At 41.3% G+C, this 24,004-nt stretch overlaps 1 protein-coding gene across 50 annotated transcripts in view; it reads right to left on the minus strand.

Moving 5' to 3' along the window:
- DLG2 (discs large MAGUK scaffold protein 2) overlaps positions 1–24,004 on the minus strand; it is a 1,974,117-nt gene that overhangs the window by 5,696 nt on the left and 1,944,417 nt on the right. For 31 of the 50 annotated variants that reach the window (XR_014814818.1, XR_014814817.1, XR_014814819.1 and 28 more), the window contains 5 exons: positions 16,347–16,397; positions 15,245–15,346; positions 10,608–10,780; positions 7,617–7,726; positions 1,431–1,522 (listed from right to left, as the gene is read on the minus strand). Coding sequence is in view for 44 of the 50 variants with exons in the window: in XM_084975536.1 (XP_084831662.1) it covers positions 1,431–1,522; positions 7,617–7,726; positions 10,608–10,780; positions 15,245–15,346; positions 16,347–16,397 (528 nt within the window). In the remaining 6 variants the exon portion in view is untranslated. Of the gene's footprint in view, positions 1–1,430; positions 1,523–7,616; positions 7,727–10,607; positions 10,781–15,244; positions 15,347–16,346; positions 16,398–23,671; positions 23,714–24,004 lie in introns of all 50 variants that reach the window. The other 19 variants (XR_014814821.1, XM_084975531.1, XM_084975529.1 and 16 more) reach the window with 1 other exon arrangement.

A 24,004-nucleotide genomic window follows, 5' to 3' on the forward strand; every position in this document is an offset into this window, starting at 1 on the left:
ATTTTATTATCTCCGTTGAATAAGAGCTATCTTGTAGACAGATCTCCCAAACACATCAGTACTACCTATATGACACTAAAGCTTAAAAATTAAATTGAACTGAAACATGGTTTAGGTCTTCAAAAACAATCTTCACAATGTATTGATTACTATATTTTATTTCTGAATATAAATTACTGGCCGAAAGTACATTGTTTTGATTTAACGTTCCATCCTAGATGTTCTTTTAGGATGAAATACAACTCATATCTTTGCCACTGATCGAAATTGTACTTAAGATTTACTGATTCAACATATTTGCAAAGTGCTAAACCACTGGCATTTGCATAATCTGAATGAAATACAAAAGAAAACCCTTAACGTCATGTAAGGCAACCTAGGAAGAATGTTCTTGTTTTTATTTTTATTTTATTTTATTTTTTTTTGTCTTTTTGCCATCTCTTGGGCCGCTCCTGCGGCATGGAGTTTCCCAGGCTAGGGATCCGAGCCACATCTGCAACCTACACCAGAGCTCACGGCAATGCCGGATCCTTAACCCACTGAGCAAGGCCAGGGACCGAACCCGCAACCTCATGGTTCCTAGTCGGATTTGTTAACCACTGCGCCATGACGGGAATTCCTGTTCTTGTTTTTAAACCATCAGTTAGTTGTCAGGCAAACTCCACTAAGTCTGATTACTCTTTGGATTTAATCAGTGTTTCAAGAAAGCGTATAAGAATAGAGAACCCATGTAACCCATGACAAAAATATCCGCCCCCCCCAAATTCATGTTTCTAAAGAAATATTTAAAAAAAAAGTTTTGCATTGAGACTTCACGTGGAATTAACTGAAACACAGGAAGTGTTTCAAGCATCTTCTTCAAGTGTTGCTAATGGGGAGACAGACCCTGAAGTAGAGGCCAGAGGCCCTGGGATTGCTTCCCAAGAGTAACTGCTTTGGACAGTGCACATTTTGAGCCTTAAAAGCGTCTTTTTCAAAGATGATATCAGAGAGAGTTGAATGAGTTATCAATGCTTAAAATGTTCTTTTTTAAAAATTTTATTTCATTTTTTTCTGGCTGTGCTCAGGGCAGGTGGAAGTTCCTGGGCCAAGGATTGAACCCGAGCCACAGCAGCGACCTAAGCTATAGTAGTGGCAATGCTGGATCCCTAACTACTAGGCTACCAGGTAACTACTTAAAATCTCCTTAATAGTAGGAGACATCTAAGAGACATTTGCCACTCATGGTTTTGGCTAAGGCCAATAATGGGAACCCGGAAGCTGAAACCAGAGAAGAACGAACCCAGAGTTTTGGATCAAATGCAAGAAGTAGAGAGAAATAAGGGATTTTTAGCAGGGAGGTTTTAGGGTCCAGGGATGCCAGGCCCTCTCTATGTCAAATGTCAGACAATTTATCTCTTTTCTTACAGTATAAACGTAAATGAACTTACCTGTAAAATATTCTCCAAATTCTTGTTCTAGCTTAATTGCACGGTCATAAGTTTTCTTGGCTTGTTCCTCTGTTAGACGCTTGTTCATTTCCCTGGAAAAATGAGGGTTTGGTATTTGAAACACACAGGGAACATGCCAAATGCTGAGAAACTACAAGACATGGCACAAATGAGTCCTGCTGGAAGCCTAGTGTAATCTTAGCAGTAGCTTCCTAGCGCTCATTGGGACTCCTCTTCACTGGGACATTTTCAGCCACAAGGACCCCCTCCCCGGGGGCTCACTCTCTCAGAAGGCAGGCAGTCTTTTGGTCCCTCGCTGGACCGAAGCTGAATCTGTCTCATCACGATTTCCAGTCGCTCGTTCTGTTCTCTGCACCTAGCAGAGTAGGACTAACTTCTTCCGTGACAGGCATGCGGTTCTTCACGTCAAGTGATGATGTGTCCCTTGACGCGTCCACACTTTCTGAAAAACTGTCCTGCATCCTTCGTCTCTCTCTCTCTCTCCCTGGCTAAAATTTCCACATCCTAGCCTTCCTGGCCACCCTTCCTTAGACTCTGTACTCTGACTCACTCTTTCTTAAATATGGGACATAGAAATGAAGGCAGTCTTCCAGGGGTGGCTGGAGGGAGGAGAGGAGATGGAGAGATGGGAAGATACATCACAGAGTTTCGGAGCTCATTACATCTAAGAGAACACGACTTGTCTGTTCTCAGGTCCTGACCCTGCAGAAGGCTTTGATTTCTTGATTCTCCTATCCTCCCCGAGGGCCCCTGTTCATCTTCTGTGTGGGCAGGAGACGTGTGGCGTGGAGAAACAGAGACAATGCTTCCGGAGAATTATAGAAAATGTGACAGGCCCCTCAGGCATGTGTATCTTTCAGGCCAGAAAAGTGTTCTGTAGCTTGTGCGGCTCAACTTCTGTGAGCTGTGAGGCACGTCTATAGCAACGAGAGCCCTGAATCTCCTCCGTTTTTACAATCAGATGGAATTTTAAGGCACTGCTAAAGGTGGCTTGAATTAAAGATACAGAGAGAATGGGACAATCAAAAGCACTGAGACCACAGTATTTTCAAACAGACGCTAAGTAAATCCCGTCAAATAGTGAGCCAGGAGAGATAGGCTTGGCAAGAAGGAATCTCAATGCCTTAATTGTTTATTTTTGTTTCAATAGGAGAATGTACTGGAAAGGAATTATGCCTGGGACTCTATGTCCTTCTTTCTGTTAGTCTGTCAACCACTGGTGTATCATCAACTATAGGTGCTGATGAATCACTGTAAGATTATTTAAATGCAACCTAGTTTCAAGGACAAATGAAGAGGGAGGAAAATGGAGAATAACCTGAACTACTGATTCCCAACCAGTGGCTGGTTTATCCTCCTATATTTTCTAAGTGTTAACATTTTTTTTTTTTTTTTTTTTTTTTTTGCCTACCGAACTGCACTTGTTGAATAAGAATTATGTCATCTTCTCATTTTTTGGTTTTGCCTTTTTTTGGCTATGCCTGCGGCACATGTAAGTTCCCAGGCTGGGTATGGAACACACACCACAGCAGAGACCTGAGCGGCAGCAGTGACAATGCTGGATCCTTAACCCACTGAGTCACATGAGAACTCATTTTTTTCTTAACCAAGATATTTTATTAATCAAAGACTGACAATCATTGCTTCTGATCATCATGAGAATATTAGTGTGACTGCACTGAGCTGATACAACTTTAGCCAAGAGCAAAGACATTTTGGTTGGTCCATCAGGATGCACTGCAGATGCAGGTAGGATTTTGAAGGCATTGCTGCCTTTGCCTGTCACTTTACAAAGCAAGAGTCTGCATCTGTAGCATGTAGTCATTTTTTTTTGAGGGGGGGCAGCATGCAGAAATTCCTGGGCCAGGGATTGAGCCCACACTACTGCAGTGACAACGCTGGGTCCTTAACTGCTAGGCCACCAGGGAACTCCATGGAGGATGTAGTCTTGAGTAAAGGGCTTTTCCAGAGCAAGTATAACTGAGGCCCGAAGTAGTAAAGGGACTTGTCTAAGGGAAAAGAGTGAATTTGATGTAAGAAATCAAAGTTTTTGTTTTTTTTTTAAACCAATATTTAGTGAAACAGACTTTCCATTACACCAAGACTTTCTTTTAAAAGAGGCCCTTGTTTAGAAAAATATGAAACAAAACTCAAGTCAAACATTTGCATGATTCAGGACATGATATCGAAGGCTGCAATATACAGAAGTGGGACTTTCCTGAAGTCCTGTTGTTGAAATAAACTCATTACCTTGTCTGAGGGATGGTATTTATAATTCTCTTCCCAAATAGCACTAGTTCTTGAAGCTTTGAGTGGCTGTCACTCTTGGGTGCAAAAATGCTGGGCTAAACCAAGGACAGTTCTTACAGAAGGACAGGGTTTTGCTTCAGATGTCAAGAAATCATGTAGTTTTGCATCTTCTTTGACTTCCTTGGCCCATGCTGGTCTGTCTTCTCTGAATTCCCTCTGCATTTATTGTAGTAATACTCAATTTAGATTTTTTTTTTTTCTTTTTAGGGCCGCATGTGCAGTATATGGAGGTTCCCAGGCTAGGGGCTGAAGGGAAGCTGCAGCTGCTGGCCTGCACCACAGCAACACAGGATCTGAGTTGCATCTGCAACTTACACCAGAGCTCACTGCAACGCTGGATCCCCAACCCACTGAGCGAAGCCAGGGATCGAACCTGCATCCTCATGGATACTAGTCAGATTTGTTCCTGCTGTGCCATGACGGGAACTCCTGAATTTAGATTTTTTTTTTAAAATCCTCTAATACCTGAATTTGTTTTGTCTTCCCGCCCAATCTGTGGGTTCTTAGAGGACACAGACCATGGCTTGTTCATCAGCATGTGGCATAGGGCCAAGTTAATGCTTATTTTATCGAATGATTAAGTGAATGAATGAATGAATGGAGAGCTAGACAGATAAACATAATTATGAAGACGTAAACACAGGCCATCATGGGAGCAAGAAGGTACAAGCAGACGGGGGTGGCAGGGTGGGGACAGAGGAAAGCTCCTCGTGGCCAGGGGGTCTGGGTGGGGAATGGAAGTCACAGGGTAATACAATATAAAAAAAGCACCCCTTTCACACATGCCCCTGATTCTATGTTCCTCTGAAGAGTCAGCTAGGCATGCGCTAACGAGCTCTGTGGTTTGATGTGGATGAGGCACGTGAGAATAACGTGCGTGATGATGTCCCAGTGCCTGAATGTGACAGCTGCCATGCTCTTGTTCGGCTGACCTAGCATTCACCCCTCCCTGGGGAATGGGCAATTCATGCCAGCTTTGCTCCTGCAGTAAAACCCTCAGAAAAGAGTGAGCCGGAAAGTAAACATCCAGCACTTCCTACTAAGATCACACCGGTCTGAATGGCACCGCGACTGAACCCAAGGCCTCGGCATGCGGCTGCAGCAAACGACGTCAGACTGGCCGTCTCATCGTGGGATCCAGCCTTCAGCGTGTTTGATTTTCCGTGGTGATAAGTGGCTGCGACAGGGCCCTCAGGCAAAACTAAATAAGTCATCTCCTCGTTGCAGAAGGAAGTAAATCATCTCCTACTGAGCACCAGATGGGGATGTCCCCCAGTGTCGCGCTGAACCAAATGTGCAGCTGCTCCTTCCCCCTCAGGCCTCGCTTCCCCGGGAAGCCACTGCATGCTGATGATCCGAAAACTTAATTCCCTATTTCTGAAACGGGCCTTTAAGATTATTCCCAAGATGTGAGGGCCCTTTTTCTAGTCTTCTTCTTAATATTATTAGCATTACTAATAATATCTATGAGGCTCTTCACAGATTATAAATCACTTTTATGTAAGGAAATCTGTGGTTGCTTAATTTATTTTGCTTGATGCCCAACACAGAGGCCAACATGAGGACGAATTTAATACATGCTATCAGTAATAGCTGACAGCAAGAATACTGTTAAGAACCATTGTCTTATCATCAACCCATATTTTTCCATGTGCTAGCTTTGGGGAAAGCACTTTATGATACAATTTATTTATTTATTTATTTTTGTCTTTTTGACTCTTTAGGGCTGCATCTGCAGCATATGGAGGTTTCTAGCATAGGGGTCCAATCGGAGCTGTAGCTGCCAGCCTATGCCAGAGCCACAGCAACACAGGATCCGAGCCATGTTTGTGACCGACACCATAGCTCACAGCAACACCGGATCCTTAACCCACTGAGCAAGGCCAGGGCTCGAACCCACGTCCTCATGGATGCTAGTCGGGTTCGTTAACTGCTGAGTCATGATGGGAACTCCTATGATATAATTTAATACCTAAATTCATGAGGTGGAAAGTATTAAGAGTGACCTCCTGATTTTATTTTTTCATCCTGATAAGAATCTTTGTCTGTCTTTTATTTATGGGAACATATTACACTTTTAAGATAGATCTCTGGCAATTTCCCCAGAGACTTGACTATGTTTTTAGCTCAATTCTCTTAGATGGCTATTCCAGCTACTGTAGCTTCTTCCTCCCAGAGAAGAAATTGAACGATTGGTCGATATCCTCTTCAGGTAACCGCTTTCACCTGAAGTGAATAAAGTGATTTCATTTTCTTTGGTCTTTCCATAAACATTGATTTCCAGCACTTTGTGGTTCACTTCTGAATCCTGTCAACTGCTCTCATGTCTTGAGGCCCAAATGGAGGCATATTTGAGCAAAGCTCTAATAATGGACACACTGATTTATCTCTTATGGCCTCTTGGAAAAATGTGCTGGTTATGGGTTCTGTAATGATAAAGTAGTTTTATTCCTTTTCCAATAAAGTAACTTCAAATCCTTCATAGTAATAATAGCTATCCTTCAGTGAGTGCTTACTATAACCAAAGAAGGCATGGAGGACTCAACATTCAAAGACCTTGTTTAACCTCTGCACTGGCTTTATGAGGTCTGTATGATCAATGTGCCTAGTTTAGAGACGAGGAACTAAATCTTACAGAGGTCAACCACATTGCCTGAGCTCATGTAACTGAACAGTGGCAAAGGAAAGAACCAAACCTGGCCTGATCAACTTGGACTCTTTGCTCTGCTACCTTTAGCTACTGCAGCTCCACTTTCGTGTGGGAGTTGTCTATAAAACAATGGCACCAATTTCGATCACCAAACTGTCACCAAAAACATGTTATTTCAAAGCCAGATCATGAATATCTGCCTAATTTGTTTACTGATTTTTGAAGGAAGATATTTAACAAGTCCTCTGAAAAATAAAAACAACGTGCATTTTCCCTTGTTCATAAACGTGCATGGGTCTGGAGCTCCTGGTAAAGGTTGTACAAGTTTAACTGTTGTACAAGTTTACCTACCCTGCCAGGACACTAAGAAAACTCCCTACGAAGGATAGTGGTCTATACACATGAAGTTTTAAATAAGGAACATGAAATTTCTATGCTTAACAACATGAAACATTAATGGAAAGAGTCTAAAATATTGTCTTCTCCTGCTATGCAAACCCACACATTTAAAAAGATTTACTGATGGAATTGCTCTCAGAAGTAAGAGACAATTTATTATTTTTTTTTTTTTTGTCTTTTTTTTTTTTTGTCTTTTTGCCTTTTCTTGGGACGCTCCCGCGGCATATGGAGATTCCCAGGCTAGGGGTTGAATCAGAGCTGTAGCCACCGGCCTACGCCAGAGCCACAGCAACGCCAGATCCGAGCCGCGTCTGCAACCTACACCACAGCTCACGGCAACGCCGGATCATTAACCCACTGAGCAAGGGCAGGGACCGAACCCGCAACCTCATGGTTCCTAGTCGGATTCGTTAACCACTGCGCCACGACGGGAACTCCGTAAGAGACAATTTAAAGATGATTGCTTTCTATTATTTGGAAAACGAAGCAAAACAAAAACAAACCACACCAACTTAGCTTCAAAACAAGACAAAATGAAAAATAAAAAATCACACACACATAAAACCCACCTGTGAAGTGAAAATAAAAGTCAAGAAATATTGTAAAGATATTTTAAGGAATTACTGACATTATGTCTCCAGCAGTTCAAAAGAACTTTAAGGTTTCATTTAAAAAGGGAATGCTTAAAAAAAAAAAAAACAACAGCAGTTCCCATTTGCAAGCATGTTTGACAAAGAACTGTTAATAATTTGCTGTATCGTATGGAACAGGGGGTCAGATGAAGGCTGCCACTGCCCTCCACTTACATCAGAGGTTCCAGAGACTTGGGTTTAATGAAGATGGCAATGGGATAGAGCTGGGCAACTTGTAACCGCTTGATAGCATTTCCTGATACATCAAGTATACAGTGTTTGCCCTGGAAGAAAGAAAAGAAAAACATAGAATTAATCCAGAAAGAAGGATGATAATCTAATCAAAATGTAATGTTTCTGAGAAAGGTAAAAGATACTAGATTCTAAATTTGAAAAAGAATAATTTCAAAGGATAAATAAAAGATGATACAGCATCATCACTGAATGCTTGCAATAACTTGTATCGATTAACTCCTTAACTGTCTGCCACTGGGATAGACATTTCATTTGTGGTGTCTCAATTAACTTTATTTCCGTAAATAGATACCTGATGCTTTGCACAAGGAAGCGATGTAGCACTATGTAATATGACAGTCCATTCTCATGAAACTATTAAATCATCTCTGAAAACGACTGACAAAAAGAAATTCCCAGGAATTCCCTGGTGGCCTAGTGGTTAAGAATCCAGCATTGTCACTGCTGTGGCTCAGATTTGCTACCTGGCCCAGGAACCTCTGTGTGCCATGGGCATGGCCAAAAAGAGAGAAATTCCCATACTGTCAAAGAAGAAATTCCCTGCCTATGAGGTACATATTATCGACAGCATTTTATGGAAGACTAAAGCTTAAAAATACTAACTTGCCCTAAGTCTCAGCGCTAGGACTCAAACCCACGTCTTGTTGGTTGGAATAAACAGATACCTATTGTCTCACCCTGACCAATGTCAAATCTGGAAGAATGGTAATCTCATGAGTTTAGCACAATTTCATAAACATTTGCCTAGTGTTTATATGTATCCTGCCCTCAATATGTTCAGTCCTGTATAAAGCAAGGACAGAAACAAAGAGGTGCCTTAAATATTTAATCTTAAATGCGGAGAGAGAGGCTTGCATAGTTTTGTAACCTTCTTGTTTGTTAACAAATAAAAGCTCTATTACATTCTAGCACACCTCATTTAACTTGGCTTCCACAGCAATGAGTGCTCAGAGCAAGGAGCTGCTTTATAAAGTATTTCTGGAAAAGTAGACATAATTGCCATACATCATATTCTACCTCCTGGAGAGAAATGGCTTCATTACCCTGAGGCTCAAAGAACTTTACATAAGAAAAGAAAAAGCACACTATGCAGATAGAAGCAGTCCTAAATCAACAAAAGGGGATTAAAAACTCATCAATAATATCCACATAAAAACGGAGACTCCAGTGAATAGTTGAGCTTTTATAAGAGAAATACACTAAGACTGCTCAAGCCTTTATCATTTAAGTAATAAATTCCAAGTTGCTATCTGTGAGATGCAGCAGCTATAAAATATCTAAATGTAGTTTGATTTGCCATCATTTCTAGTTAACAAAAGATTGCGTCTACACATTCAGGGAGGAGAAAAGACGCAATTATCTAGCAGGCTGATTCAAAACAGTATGATGAAGCTTAAAGAAGCTAACTTTCCAGAGAGAAGAAAATAGACCCAACTTCTTACTGTATTCTCAGATAGACATTAACATTTCTTAAATTTTTTTGGCTGTGCCTGTGGCATGGAGAAGTTCCTGGGGCAGGGATTGAACCTGAGCCACAGCAGTGACAACATCAGATCTTTAACCTGCTGAGCCACTGGGAAGCTCCCACTTGTATAATCTTTTTTTTTTTTTTTTTTTTTTTTTGTCTTGTTGTTGTTGTTGCTATTTCTTGGGCCGCTCCCGCGGCATATGGAGGTTCCCAGGCTAGGGGTTGAATCGGAGCTGTAGCCACCGGCCTACGCCAGAGGCACAGCAACGCAGGATCCGAGCCGCGTCTGCAACCTACACCACAGCTCACGGCAACGCCGGATCATTAACCCACTGAGCAAGGGCAGGGACCGAACCCGCAACCTCATGGTTCCTAGTCGGATTCGTCAACCACTGCGCCATGACGGGAACTCCCTGTATAATCTTTTTTAACCAATATATTAAAAGGGGGGGCAAGGCTGTGTTAGATCAAATCAACCCAACAAATATTACTTATACAACAAATATAACTGACTCCTAACTTTTTTTTCTTCTATGAAACTGTGCTCATAGGAGATTAGGATTTTTTTTTTTTTAGGTAGATCTCAAAGCCATGCTCAAGTGCCTTCCTAGTCTGTTCTCTCTTGAATATGCTTCTCATTTCCATGCCCTGGAAATGATCAGCAGGAGGAGATCACAGCAACTACAGCGCCTCTAAGTTAGAACATCTGCCAGCCACAGGCCAGGCAGGCCTCCTCATCTACCTACCCACCATGAGGATCTCAGGTTTTCAGGGAGATAAAACGTTAACTCCTGTTAACAAAAAGAACTGAGGATTCTGATCTAAATAATCAAGAGTAGAGTTCCCATTGTGGCGTGGCAGAAATGACTCCGACTAGGAACCATGAGGTTGCAGGTTCGATCCCTGGCCTTGCTCAGTGGATTAAGGATCTGGTGTTGCCGTGAGCTATGGTGTAGGTTGCAGACGTGGCTTGGATCCTGTGTGGCTGTGGCTGTGGCTGTGGCGTGGGCCGGCATTTGTAGCTCCAATTCAACCCCGAGCCTGGGAACCTCCATATGCCTCGGGTATAGCCCTGAAAAATAAAAGGAAAAAAAAAAAAAAAGGAAAAAGTAATCAAGAGTGACAAAATTTTTTAAATCAATGTTGTGCCAAAGATTCGTGAATCAAGAACAAAGTTAATCTCCTAAACTTCAAGCTGTTAATTGCCTTTAGGTTTATAAGCCCCTCTTCCTCCTCTCCCCACCAGGTCAGTCAGCATACTTTAGTGAGATGAGAACAAAGATGAATGACCTTGCTCTAATGAGGTTCTCTGCTAAGAGGCCTTAAAGGAATATTTAAACAAAATTAACAACTGAAATCAGAAAAAGAGTAATAATTCAAAAATGCAGTTTGCCACCTGGGAACCTTCTTTGGGGGAGATGGAAGGTGACTGGTGAACATACCCTTTCTGCTACAAATCTCACAGACTGCACACTGGTCCCATATAAGTTGTCATTGTACTGGCCAGCTTCTATAAACTTGTGCTCTTGGATATCCTTCTCCATTTGTTCTCTGGAAATGACAAAGTGATAGTCTCTGCCATCCACCTCGTAGTCACGCTTCGGCCTCGTAGTATCTTTATAAAACGAAAAAAGACGAAAAGAAGGTAACTTTCTACTCATAAACTTCCTTTATACATACATATATATATATATGTTTTTTTTTTACCACGCCCTCAACATAGATACACAAAAATGTGTACTATGAAGGACCTTGACATGGAAGCAGGTACCAGTCTTGGCCTCCCTCTGTAAAGAATCAACTAGACAAAATATATGGAAATATATTTTCAGGCATCAGTCAGTTGGCAGAGCTGGGCTATATCTTTAAGAGAAGACAAACCCAGGAGGGGACTCTGCAGTCACTCCACTTCCATTTCTAAATGGAGAATCCAGAGGTTGTATATACTGCTAGCAGACTCTGAGGTTCAGCCAGACTGTGCATTTTGTTGAGACCTGGAAAGGCCACATTTTAGAAGGTTATTCTTGACTTACTCTAGACTCTCCGTCACAAAGGCTAAAACCAAGCCCTAACTAGAAGAAGCTGATTTGTCAGCAAATCATTACCTGCCAGGACAAAAACTTAATGTTCTGTAAAGATAAAATCTTGGTTCTCACCAATGTAGCATCACAATGTCTAGCACATGGTAAAAGATTATGGGACAAACAAAGAAGTAAAAAAAAGTCTCATATGAAAAAATGGACATGCAGTATAAATATATTCAGGAATTTTTTTTTTTTGTATTTTCTAGGGCTGCACCCTCAGCATGTGGACGTTCCCAGGCTAGGGGTTGAATTGGAGCTGTAGCCACAGGCCTATGCCAGAGCCACAGCAACTGGGGATCTGAGCCATGTCTGCGACCTACACCACAGCTCATGGCAACAATGGATCCTTAACCCACTGAGCGAGGCCAGGGATTGAACTGGCAATCTCATGGTTCCTAGTCGGATTTGTTAACCACTGAGCCACAATGGGAACTCCTATTCAGGGATTTTTAAAAGATATAAAATCAGACTATCACAGTTAAGAAGGGACTAAAAGGCATCAGCTCTAATCATAGTTAGAGGTGGTTCAACTTAATGTTAAGAAGAAAAGGCAAAATAATTTCATATTATAAATAACAAAGGTAAAGTAAATACTGTATAGTATCACATATGTGGAGTCTAAAGAAACAACAAACTAGGGAATATAATAAAAGAGAAGCAGACTCAGCTATAGAGAACAAACTAATGGTTACCATGGGAAGGGGAAGGGGCAATAAGGGGTAGGGGAGTAGGAGGTACAAACTACTGGGTATAAAATAGGCTCAAGGATGTATTATATTAACAATTGTACAAAAATTAAAAATTAAAAAATAAGAATACAGGAAGGAATAAGACACATTCTATGCCTGCAGTGCTCAGTGTAGTCATTGTAGCCCCATTCAAGAGCACTTAAAATGGGGCTGGTCCATATAGGTAAAACACATATCGTATTTCTGAGCCTTAGTACCAAAAAATGTAAAATAGCTCATTAAAAATTTTAACACTGATTTAATATTGATTACTATTGAAATTCTGTTCCGATATATTGGGTTAAATAACATTTATCATTAACATTAAACATGTGGAGTTCCCGTCATGGCGCAAGGGAAACGAATCTGACTAGGAACCATGAGGCTGCAGGTTTGATCCCTGGCCTCCCTTGGTGGGTTAAGGATCTGGCGTTGCCGTGAGCTGTGGTGTAGGTTGCAGATGTAGCTCGAATCTGGCATTGCTGTGGTTGTGGTGTAGGCCGGCAGCTACAGCTCCCATCAGACCCCTAGCCTGGGAACCTTCATATGCCACGGGTACAGCCCTAAAAAGACAGAAGACAAAAACAACAAACAAAAAAGACCATTAAAAATGTTAAAAAACCTTTAATCACTGGCTGAGATATTCTTTCTAGAAATCTATCCTTAAAAATTATCAAGGGAGTTCCCATTGTGGCTAAGTGGTTAACGAATCCGACTAGGAACCATGAGGTTGTGGGTTCAATCCCTGGCCTCGCTCAGTGGGTTAAGTATCTGGTGTTGCCGTGAGCTGTGGTGTAGGTTGCAGATGCAGCTTGGATCCTGTGTTGCTATGGCTCTGGCGTAACCCAATGGCTACAGCTCCAATTCAACCCCTAGCCTGGGAACTTCCATATGCTGCGGGAGCAGCCCACAAAATGGCAAAAAGACCAAAAAAAAAAAAAAAAAATCAAAACTTCAGATAAAGTTTTATCCTTAAGGATGTTCATTTATATTAATTTGTTATAAATAACTATAACATCTAATTATAATTGTATCTTAATTATAATTTATAATAGTTTAAAAAGTAGAGAAAACCCAAAATACCTATAAATGAGAAAGGATTAATTATGACATAATTATCATTTAAAATATTTTTGTAACATTTTAAACAATATTAAGCAAAAAATAAAAGGTTTCTATCTCATATGGACCCACTCACAGGAGAAAATGTATGAAAAGAAAGAACAGGTAGAAATGTATGAAAATATTAGCAGTGATGTTATATCTGGCTACTGCGTGGGAGTATGTTTTTTTTTTTTTCTTGGCTTCAGTGTGCAGTGGCTTCATGTGGGATCTCAGTTCCCAGACCAAGGACTGAACCCAGGTCACAGCAGTGAAAGTGCCAAGTCCTAACCACTAGACCACCAGAGAACCTTCTATTTTTTATTCTCTTGTTTAACTTTCTTTTTAGCACTTTCCAAGTTCAGTACAATGAACATGCATTGATTTTTCATAAAATAGTGCTATTAATTAAAAAAAGAGCATATGTAAGTGGAGGGGAAGTAAAAATGGTGCCTAAGGACTGCTTTTTTGCTTTTCTTTCAAAAGTGGAGAAACAAGCTGGGAGCTGCTACAAATGTTACAAATGCTACAAATGGTTTGACTTGAACATTTCTATCTGGAGTCTCTCTTAGGATATGTTCTACCTCAAGATCCCTTCCCAGAACCCTTGCTGGGAAGTTTCATGAGACAGCACAAGCGTCCTAGTTCCTTCCTGCCTAAGCACTGCACCCTCGCAATTTTTGCTATTCCTCAGTATTTCAATTTTTGCTATTCCTCAGTATTTCCTCAGTATTTGCAGTCCTGAAATGTAAGAGACACTTCAGAGCATAAAGCTTACAAAGTGTAGAGTGAGAAAGAAATATTTGTTGAGATCAGACTTGAAGAGCTCAATGATCCAGTAAATTAAAATTTCCTGATGGGTTTATCTGCATGCACAGAAGGCCTCTGTGCATTTTCATGTGACACAGTGGGAGCAGAGATGGCAGTGGGGGGTGGGAGGTGTGGTGGGGTGGCAGGAGGGAAGGCGGGTAGGCTCTTACAGGGCGTGTAGCCCTGAGTGCATCAGAGGGACCAGGAGACCTGATGATGGTCTATAATGACAAGAAAGCAGATTCAAGTCTGCAGTCGCCTAGAGGATAGATTAAATTTCTTATTTTCATCCTCTCAACACCCGAGACTTAAAACACTTGGGAGAGGCTTTTTTGTTTGTTTGTTTGTTTGTTTGGATTGACACATGGCCCGAAGACATCCTGAGTTGCTTTTAATAGATGGCTTTGTTTCTGATCTCTTATTGTAATGAGGGTGACCATCAGTCAGATCCATGAAACTTGTAACTTATCTTCAGTGCTCGAGCTTGCTGTAGCTGGTGCTACCAAAAAAAACCCTTGCATGTCTTCCAAGCGTCACACAAGCCTAGATGATGTGTTTGCCTGAGTTATTTTTCAGGAACCCAGAACTAGCAGAGTCTAGTTTGAGCTTGAGCTAGTTAAGACTGGTTAGGACCATCGACCCTCCAGCTGGGCATGTGCCAGTGTCCACGAAGGGCCCAAAACGCTACCCTCAGAACATGCTAATGCTGCTGTTTTCTGAACATGCTTCCCATGAAGAAATGTGTAGCTTCCCTGCACCTGCAGAGTGACAATTACCTCAGCTTCTTCTTATTTCCAATCACCTTTCCTCACACTCCCCACACCCTACTCCTTTATCGCACAAGTATCTCGAGCCCCTCGCCATCGGGGAGGTTGACCTGAGATTCGTTCTCCAGTCTCCACACTTGGCCGCCTCGTTAGTAAACCCTTTCTCTGCTGCAAACCTTGGCATCTCAGTGTTTGGCTTGCTGTGTGGTGGGCAAACAAACCTGGTTCGGTAACATTGTTCCACGGGAAAAGAGGCCTTGGCGGCATTTCTATCAATCTCTCAGAACATACGGATGCCTATCAATACTCCTGTGCTATTTTAAATGCTATGGGAGTCACAAAGCAACGATTCATCCTGTCCTCTAAGGGACTACATCACTTAACTAAATAGGGAACAATACATGGCAGCAGAGAGGAAGTGTGTTCGGCAAAGGAAATTAAACGCGACCCTCAGATCCGTAGCTAACTCACAGTATTTGAATCACGGGAGAGACCAATACTGGAGGAACAGCATTACATTGTATCATCTGGAAAGGAGCCAAGCTATTTTTTTTTTTTTTTTTTCCTGGAAGAGAGAAAGGATACTTACGAGGCACACAGGAGCCAAACTTGTCAGGGAATTCAGATATCAAGTCATCATTGATCCGATCCTTCATGGGGCCCAGGATAATCACTGGCCGAGTATAGTTTACTGCAGAGAGTAAAGGAAGATGCAGATGACGAGAAAGGCTTGTAAACCATGGTGGTTCTTAAGGCAAAACTGCCAAACACTAAGAACTGCTGAGGGGATTACTTTGGTGGATAAATTGCCTGTATAGCCTTGCATGGGGGAAACTGAAGTTTAACACTCAGTTATGTTGGCTGGGTCTTTCTGGAATTTACTAACAGGAAAAAGCGACTGCAGTGTCTGACAATGAAAAAAAAAAAATATTCACTGGGGTTTTGCTTACTCTCCAGTTATGCCTACACAATGTCAAAACAACCACTGAATTTAGTCAATTGAGTGGGAGAAAAAAGATTCCAAAGGAGCTGTCTGACCATGGTTTAGGCAATGACTTTAAAAAGTAATCATTAGTAGTAAGGACACCTTATGTTTTTATAATTTCTTTTCCTCAGCTGAAAATAATCTCTATACACTGCTAGGATTTTCCCAAATCCTTTATGTCAGGGGTTTAGAAGGAACTCTAAAGTTCACTTGGTACAACTCCTCCTTTGATGCTTGAATTTTCTCAGCGTTATCCTTGTCAATAGGCATAAGCCTCTGGATAAACTCCCCCCAGAAAAAAGAAAGACAGACTTCTGGAGCAGCCCAGAAAATGGCTTGTATCTTAGGATAGGTCTGTTGGAAAGCCCTTCTCAATACTGAGTGGAGGTCAACCTCCTGAGAGATTTTATCCATCAGTCCCATAGGAGAGGTTCTTTATGATTTGGATGTACTCCTCTCCATTAAGGACCATTCATGTGGAGGGCCCCTCCATCCCCCTGGGAGCTGTCACTGCCCATGCTCAGCAGGAAGTTGTCTGCTAGGTCGCAGGGCCAAAGGGAGAGAGAGCAAGGAACCTGCTGGCCTGGGGACCACTGGGTATTAACTAAGCACATCATTTTCCTTGGTCCTTCATGCTTTCCCTCCTGCAATGGTGTCACTTGCTATGGTCTGGAGCTCAGGAACCAGAGCACGCTGGGAAACTTACTTTCCTGCCTTGCGACAGGCTCATAAGAAAGAATGAAGTCTTCTTGCCCTCCTGAGAAGAGAAGAAAGGAAGATTACAGTGGACTAACAACCAGTCATAAACCACAGACACAAGCCCTGCTCTGCAACCCAGGATTCAGACCCAGTTCAGGGTTAATTTCTCTGCTCTCTCCCTCCTTGAACCACTCCCCCGATCCCTTTATCCTCATAAAACTGTTTAGCCTTATTACAGCGTCAGGTGATTGATGTCATAAGTCTAAGGCACAATCGGAGGCTGGCTGTCTGCAATTCAGCAGGGTAGTGACCTACGAGACGGCCTTCCTCTGACACTGAGAAACGGAGCACCACTGCCTCACAGTCAGCATTCGTACTTAAAAGGAACCCATTCAGTTCAAGGAGAGGGTCCATCCAATAGTTTTCGGCTACATTATCAGAATTCCCCCATTTATTTCATCTTCCATTTTATTTCCCCAAAGCAAGTGTCTGCTTGTTTCGTTTTTGAGGCAAAAACTTCATCAGCACACATTACAGGGTTCTGAGCATTTTACTCTAATGTTAATTCATCAAGAAAATACTGGGTCAGTTGGGAAGATTAAAAAAATGGAGGAGGACCCAGTATCACTGGTGCTAACTGCTGCTCAATCTAGCCTTGAAACTTTTGAACAGAGAAGTTAGAAAGACAACGTAGTGTAAGTGTCAGCCCCTCCAGCATCACTTGCTGCAAGCTTTCTAATTCATGGTGAGCCTCAAGTCAACACACAGCATGGAAAGTAAATTGGTTTTAGGCAATTATTGTTTTCAATCACCTATTTTATTCCGTTGATGAACTAGGTACGAGATTAGTCTGATTCAGCCGCAAACCCAGAAGGCTCTACTCCCATATGCGTTGGGTTTCGGACTATCTTTTGGTGGGGAAATAGTTTAGGGCTGTTGAAAAGGTCTTTTTGAGAAGGAGTGTAAAAGGAGGTAGTCTTTGGTTTTTCCTGAAAGCAAAGGGAGAGGAGTCTCATTGCCTTATCTCCTCAACACCCCCCAAACACATTCAGTCAATGTGCTCCTCCTTCAGAAACCACAGCCTTGGGAGGGTGAGTAAATTTCATAAAAGGTGTTAGCATCCCAGACAATTTTGATAATCACTGATTTGGGGAAATCAAGCAATATATGGATAAAGCTGTGGAGTACAGATGTCTTCCCTGAGTGGGGTGGGGTTCCTTTTCTGGTCTTCGTCCCTTACCTCCCCTCAAGCAGGGCCCACTCTCAGGAAGGCACTGCTAGGCTACTTCCTAGTCATGGAAAATATGCACTGGCGCTCCTTCTAAGTGGAACCAGCGCTTGGCTGCTCTGAAAGTGTTCAGGGGACTGTCCCGCATCCAGGCAGGGGTTTGCTGTGCAAGGAATCAGATTTATAATTTTTTTTTTAATTCAGGAAAAAATGACTCCCTTTTAAAAAAAATGAAACTGGTGAAATTTACAAAAGCTAGTCCAAAAATAATAAAGGCAATTGATTGCTAAGCTCCAGTTATCTCAAGCCTGAGATGCATAGAGGTCACAGGAATTCAAAACAAGTGTAAAAATGGTTGTGAAAAAACCGTAACTTTAGAGATTGAAGTATGGCAGACTAACACTGCAATGTTAGACTAACTTTCTGGGAACTCCCCACGGGATGATTAACATGCGAGAGGAGAGTCCTCACCATGGGATAACACAGGTTTTATTTAAATAAAATAGGTGATACTAAGCCTCTGCACTAGATTGGGACCCCCCCCCCCCCCCGCCAGTTACTGCTGTTCCCCAGTACTTAACATAAGGATGCCAATGAATCTGCATTCTGATTTTAGTGGTAGGAAACAAGATGAGCAATGAAGTCAAAGATAGATTCTACTTTGCATTTCTGCCTATTGGGCTTTCACTTTGGGAAGTGTGGTTTTCTCTAAATAATCTAACACCTCACGTTCCCATGGGGATCTCTTTCCAATGGCCTTGCACATTATTCTGATGGGATGTTCTAAAGGCAAACCTTAAAATATTTGGTGTCAGTATATATAATCTGTGATTCAGAAAACTGGGACAAAGTGACACAGCTTTGATTAACTTTGTTAGGGAGTTCTGTAGTTCTTTGTTTATTCATTGCTTTTTGGTTTACTCTCACCTACAAAAGGCTGGTTCTGGTTCAGAGCAGTAAGACTGGCAGACACAGTGACAGCATCCCTTACGTCAAGGCCCATGCCAATTCTAAAGACCCTGTGACAATCAGGGGCTGGCCTACGGAAGGAAGCCTGCTGGGATGCTCTGGCGGCTGGTGTTACATAACAGCTGTGAACTCAGCAACTTAAACCACTTTTCACTTGCAAGAATGAAAAGGCCTACCACTAATGGGAAGGAGACTACGAGGGGGAGAAAAAAAGTCATAGCAATGAAGGAAAGATAGTCCATGTCTGTATAGCACTTTATAGGCCATAAAAGGCTTTCATAGCCATTGCCTCCTATTTTTCACAGCCATTTCTTTTGAGGTTGGTGCTTGGATGATCACTTTACAGATGAAGAGGCTGAAGCTCAGAGATGGGGCTTGTTTCCTCATTGAGTAAGGAGTGGAGTCAAGATTTAAAAACCCCATCTTTTTTTGCTTCCTTGTTGAGGATATGTCACTGTCTCAAAAAAGCCAGAGACGTCGAATTCTCAGTGGGGGCTGGGAATGTAGGGGCAGAACTTTGAAATGAACGAAGGGTGGGTGGCAGAGGTAGGAGCTGAACCCAGGTCAGATTCACTGACAGGCCATAAGGTGCTCCATCTGCAGACACCAACTTTTTTTTTTTCCTTTTTTTTTTTTTTTTTTTTTTAAATGCTGCTGCGTCATCTCCACAAAACAATCATCCTTAGTAGTTTTTCTATTTTTCGCTTAGGAGGTGTGGGCACTTAGGAATAACAGCTGACACAAGGGTACAAACAATTACTTGGTCTTGTTTTGGCAACTGCATGGCTGGAAATGGGAGAGCGGTACAGGGCTGGGGGTGGATGACGGCAGCCGGCAGAGACTCAGCAGAGGCCTCTGTGACAATCTCCACCAAATGCCACCATTCAACTGCAAGCAAGTCACAATAAGAGGGATTTGGAGTAGGGCCCCAAGAGGCCCTCATAATAGGGAAAAGCAAGTTGTTGTTCCTTAGAACTTTTTCAACAGTAGAAAAAAGAGACGAGGGGAAGTGAAGACCAGTGGCAGGACATCTAATGCCCGAAATTTGGCATTTACTGCTTGCATTTGATAATTATGAAGAACAAACTAGGTTCCTAGAGTTATTGAATATTAGTGCCAAGAAAGGGTTTGGAGTTCACATGGTTTATAGATGGAAAGTGTGTAGCAAACGGCGTCGAGCTCCTTGCTGCATCCTCGACCTGCATCACAAATCTCTCACTGTTCGAGTGAACCTCACTTGGCCTCAATATTTTCCCATACAATTCTTTGGGCAGCCATTACCAGTTGGTCAAAGGTGCAATCTTGATTAAAATCTGCTTCCTAAATCTCTGCTCTAACCCAAGCTATTCATTTTGCGTGGGAGAGAACCGAGGTGCAAAAACATTCAGTGATTTCTTCAAGGTCACATGGTGAATTAGTGATTCGGTGTCTTCAAAGGATCTTCAAAAGATTTAATCTGTTACTATACACAGAGCCCTTAAAATCAGGCTTAGTATGGAGTTAATGCTATGCTGCTGCTTGTATTAATTTTATAGATGGGCTGAAATGGTTGAAATGTACTAGGTAAAATGTAAAATGTGAGGTGGCTCGGATTATAAACTTTAACAAAGAGAGAAGATGTATGTTTCAGAATGAAAATATCTTGGTTGGACTTGCAGGGTCATCATATTAATGAGATATGAAGCTCTTTGGAAACTCTGTGTCCTCATCTGTAAAAATGGGATATGAATATAAGGTATAACCTCATAATTTTGTTGCACAAATCAAATGAGATAATAGATACAGTAAAAATGCTTTGAAAAGGCTAAAGAACCAGAGGAAATATAAGGGCAATACTTGCGAAGAATGGAGATAGAATAACATCCGGGCCATTTTGACTGTGTCCAGACTTTCGGGAAAGTCTGGGAGCACCCTCATTTCAGTACTTAAATTTCACTCAGCTCATTTCTTCAAGATCCTTCAAAATCCCACTTAACTGATGAGCACCAATGGGTTAGAAGGGTAATCATCAGCTCCCCCACAACCATAATGACATATAAAGAGCTTTCCTGAACTTTGGGGAAGGTAGGTCTTCTGCTTGCAGAGATTTGCAAGGTCTCTGTTCCAGTTACTTGGTCTTTACTGCCTCTGCATATAGGGCCGATGGAGAGGGACGATGCAGAGCAAGCACAAATGTATGCCTGCACTCTGCTACAGAGCTGACAGACAGAAATCTGAGATTACCCTTAATTAAGATAGTTTTGAGATGGTGTTTTGCACAACGAGACAGTTATTACATTGTAACTAACTGCATGCCCTAGTGCTCTATATATAGTTGGACTTTGGAAAAAGAATTTTTCTATAGTTCTTGAGATGGTGCAGCAAAGGTCTGAGCTATTTTTTAGAAACTGAGGTTGGTGTAAGTTTATGTGCGTATGTGTACTTTTCGTAAAATATATGCTTGACATAATCTGTGCCTCCAGAATGCACTGTGAATGGTGCCCTCAGAAGCTGTGAAACACATGGGTTGCGTCTTTGTTTCTAACCAGTGACTATTTTTTTAAGCCATTTTTTCCCCGAGCAGACATGGATGATTCTATGAGTAAAAAAATAGCACCCAGACATGAGTAGAAAAGGGTCTTTTTTGTTTTTGTTTATACCGCTATTCACAAAACATAAAAAGTTAGTCAGCAAACTAACTGACTACAGCAAAAGCCAGGAATTCAATAGAAAAATCTAGCCTGTTTTGATGTCACAATGGCACCTTCTGGAAGCTGTATGTCCTAAGCCTCCCTGTCTTTGGTGTTGCCACTGACTTTCCTAGAAAGTTTCTTCTTCAGCTTACTGAGCTAACAAATGCCTCATCTTTCCAAAGATCAGCTCAAAGGCCTCTCCCTCTTTGAAATTATCTCTAAGACCCACTATTCTTGGGCCAGATTTTCACTTTAGAAACGGCCACACTTTGTGCATTTTTAATGTACTGATCTCTCGCTCTCATTCTATGTGTGCTGAGCTCAGAATTCGTTGAGATTCACATTGGGTCTTAAGATGCCTGTGAGAGAGCATGACACAGTGGATGCTGAATGAACTAACGAACACTCTTCTGTAATTCCTAATATTTCCATCCTGGAGAAACGAGTATCCTTTTTTTCTTTCTAAGTTACAACAAAGTCTCTTCTTGCTTTTGTTCATTTGTTAGGAGGTCAATCTGAATGGCTAATCTTTTGTACCCTCAGATGAGACCCAAATCAGTATAGATTACTAGCCTCCACATTTGTACAGTTGTTCTAGTAATATCGCAGAGTTCAGTTCCAAGTCTTCTTGCCTCGCATGAATAATCTGAGCTGTTTGCAAGTATTTCCTTTATTTACTCAATAAAACATTTATGTGCTCCTAATATTTGGGAATGAAAAGAATTATTGATATTACTTTGGAGCATTGCAATCAAAAACCTATCATACAACTGAAAGCCTTGGTGCAATTTTTGTAACTTAATAATTCTGGGAAGAACATTCCCATTTCTGAAGAAGAGAGAGGCTTCTAAAATCTTGTAAAAAAGATTTCTGAAGGAAAAGGTAGTTCTTATGTACTTTCCATAAAAGAGATTGAAAGTACAAGATTTGATGTTTTGCCTTTCTCTACCTGAGTCTACAGAATGAAGGCACAACACTTACAAATTGGAAATTGAACATCAAAGAAATTAGGTCCAAGGGTCTCCATGAAACCCAAGAAATAAGTTATATTTTTTCCTTTTACTAAATTGAGGGTACCTCAGGCACAGGGAAAACAATCTTTCCTTAACCAGGTTTCTTTGTTTTAAAACAAAATGAATTAGATGGGGGAGGCAAATGCCTTCCCAACTTGGGATAATCAGAAAATTATAGAAGTAGGAAGAATGTAAAAATGTTAAAGATTACACTGAGAAGAATCCTTTAATTTTCTTTCATCAGTAGGACTTGTCATCCTGTTGAGGAAGAAAACGAGGGTGTTCTACTATTATTTGGTTGATCAAGGGTATCTCATCACAATTTTTTTTTTTTTATTTCATTCTGTGGTGTGTTTCATCTTCCCCCTCTGGCCCCTACCTCCTCCATCTGTGATCTTTCCTCGTGTGTGTGTGTGTGTGTGTGTGTGTGTGTGCGTTTTCATATTTTCCCACCAATCTAATTATCCGAAGACTTTTTCTAAAGATCCAAATTGAATCTGTCACGCTCTAAGAACATGATTTGGCATTCTACCTCAAAAAAGCCATGGTTTTGTAAAGTACCCATTGATTTTGAATAACCCTTTTCACTAAGGAGTATAAATAAATATTATAGAAATTGCAAGGATCCCAGTAATAATGTGTACTTATTTGCGTAACCCAAAACCAGTACGTAAGTGGTAATAACCACAAAAACAGATTAAAAAGGATGCGCTTGGAATTTGGTGAATATTTTTATACACTAAGCAAATGGCTTGAGGTGACCAAACAAAAACCAGAAATAATTTTTAAATAGTTACCTACCTTTTCAGTTAAGCTCTCTGATCCAAGATTTGTTCACTTTTAAGCCAAATATGAGTTCCTTCAACACTAGAGGATGAAACTTTTTCATCTCTTCCCAACCATCAAAATATTGTTAGATATATAACGTACTATCTACCTTAAAATGTTAATCAAGGAGAGAAGAGATATACAAGGTTCATGCTCCATTTAAAAGGAATAGTATAATTTATCAAGATTTCTCTTGTAAAGGGGAGCCAGGAACAGAAAAGAAAAGGCAAAATGAAAAGGAAAGTAAAACCATGATGACTTTTCAACTTTTCTGCAGGGAGTTTAAATTATTTTGGGGGACAGAATGTCAAAATCCACCAGGCTGAACTTTCCCCCTACTTTCTCTAGGAGAATTGTATCACCAGGCTACAGCCAAGTGAGGATGCAATCACTTATTAGCAAGACTGCTATCCCTTGTACAAATCACATGAGTCTGCCCATGGCCCTAGTGTCTTTTGTATCTTTCCACATCAAATGATGATTTCATTTCAAGCCATTTGCTTTGGATGAGGATGATAAAGGGCAGCAACTGAAAAACAACAACAGCAAAAATCTGAAATGACCACCACAGGCAAGGGGGCAAATGCAAAGAAAAGAACCACAAACCAAAGCAATAACTTACGGTAGCTACTTTCGCTATCGCTGGCATTAGAAGAAACATGTTCTGCAAGAACAGCACAGCAAATTAAAGAGATACCAAGCATTGGAGAGCAGCCAGAACTGAAAGGAACACCATGCAAGGCTACTAGAAATGTGAGCGAGAGGCAGGTAAGAGGCGGCAGAGGAGACGCAGTAAGAAAACTCAGATAAGGTGAAAACTTTATCTCCATTTTCCAGGAAGATACTACTTGATAGCTGTGTCTTCTTTTTTAGCAAACAGGAAAGTACGTTTAATTACAAAAAAAAAAAAAAATGCATAAGGCCCATCTAGGCACTTTTCCTTTTTATAAAATTT

Source organism: Sus scrofa, chromosome 9 (genome assembly GCF_054392235.1).
Source record: "Sus scrofa isolate SSC_HxYL_T2T_F1_AM1 chromosome 9, Sscrofa_HxYL_maternal_Yorkshire_Landrace_v2.0, whole genome shotgun sequence".
In the NCBI taxonomy this organism is placed as follows: domain Eukaryota; kingdom Metazoa; phylum Chordata; class Mammalia; order Artiodactyla; family Suidae; genus Sus; species Sus scrofa.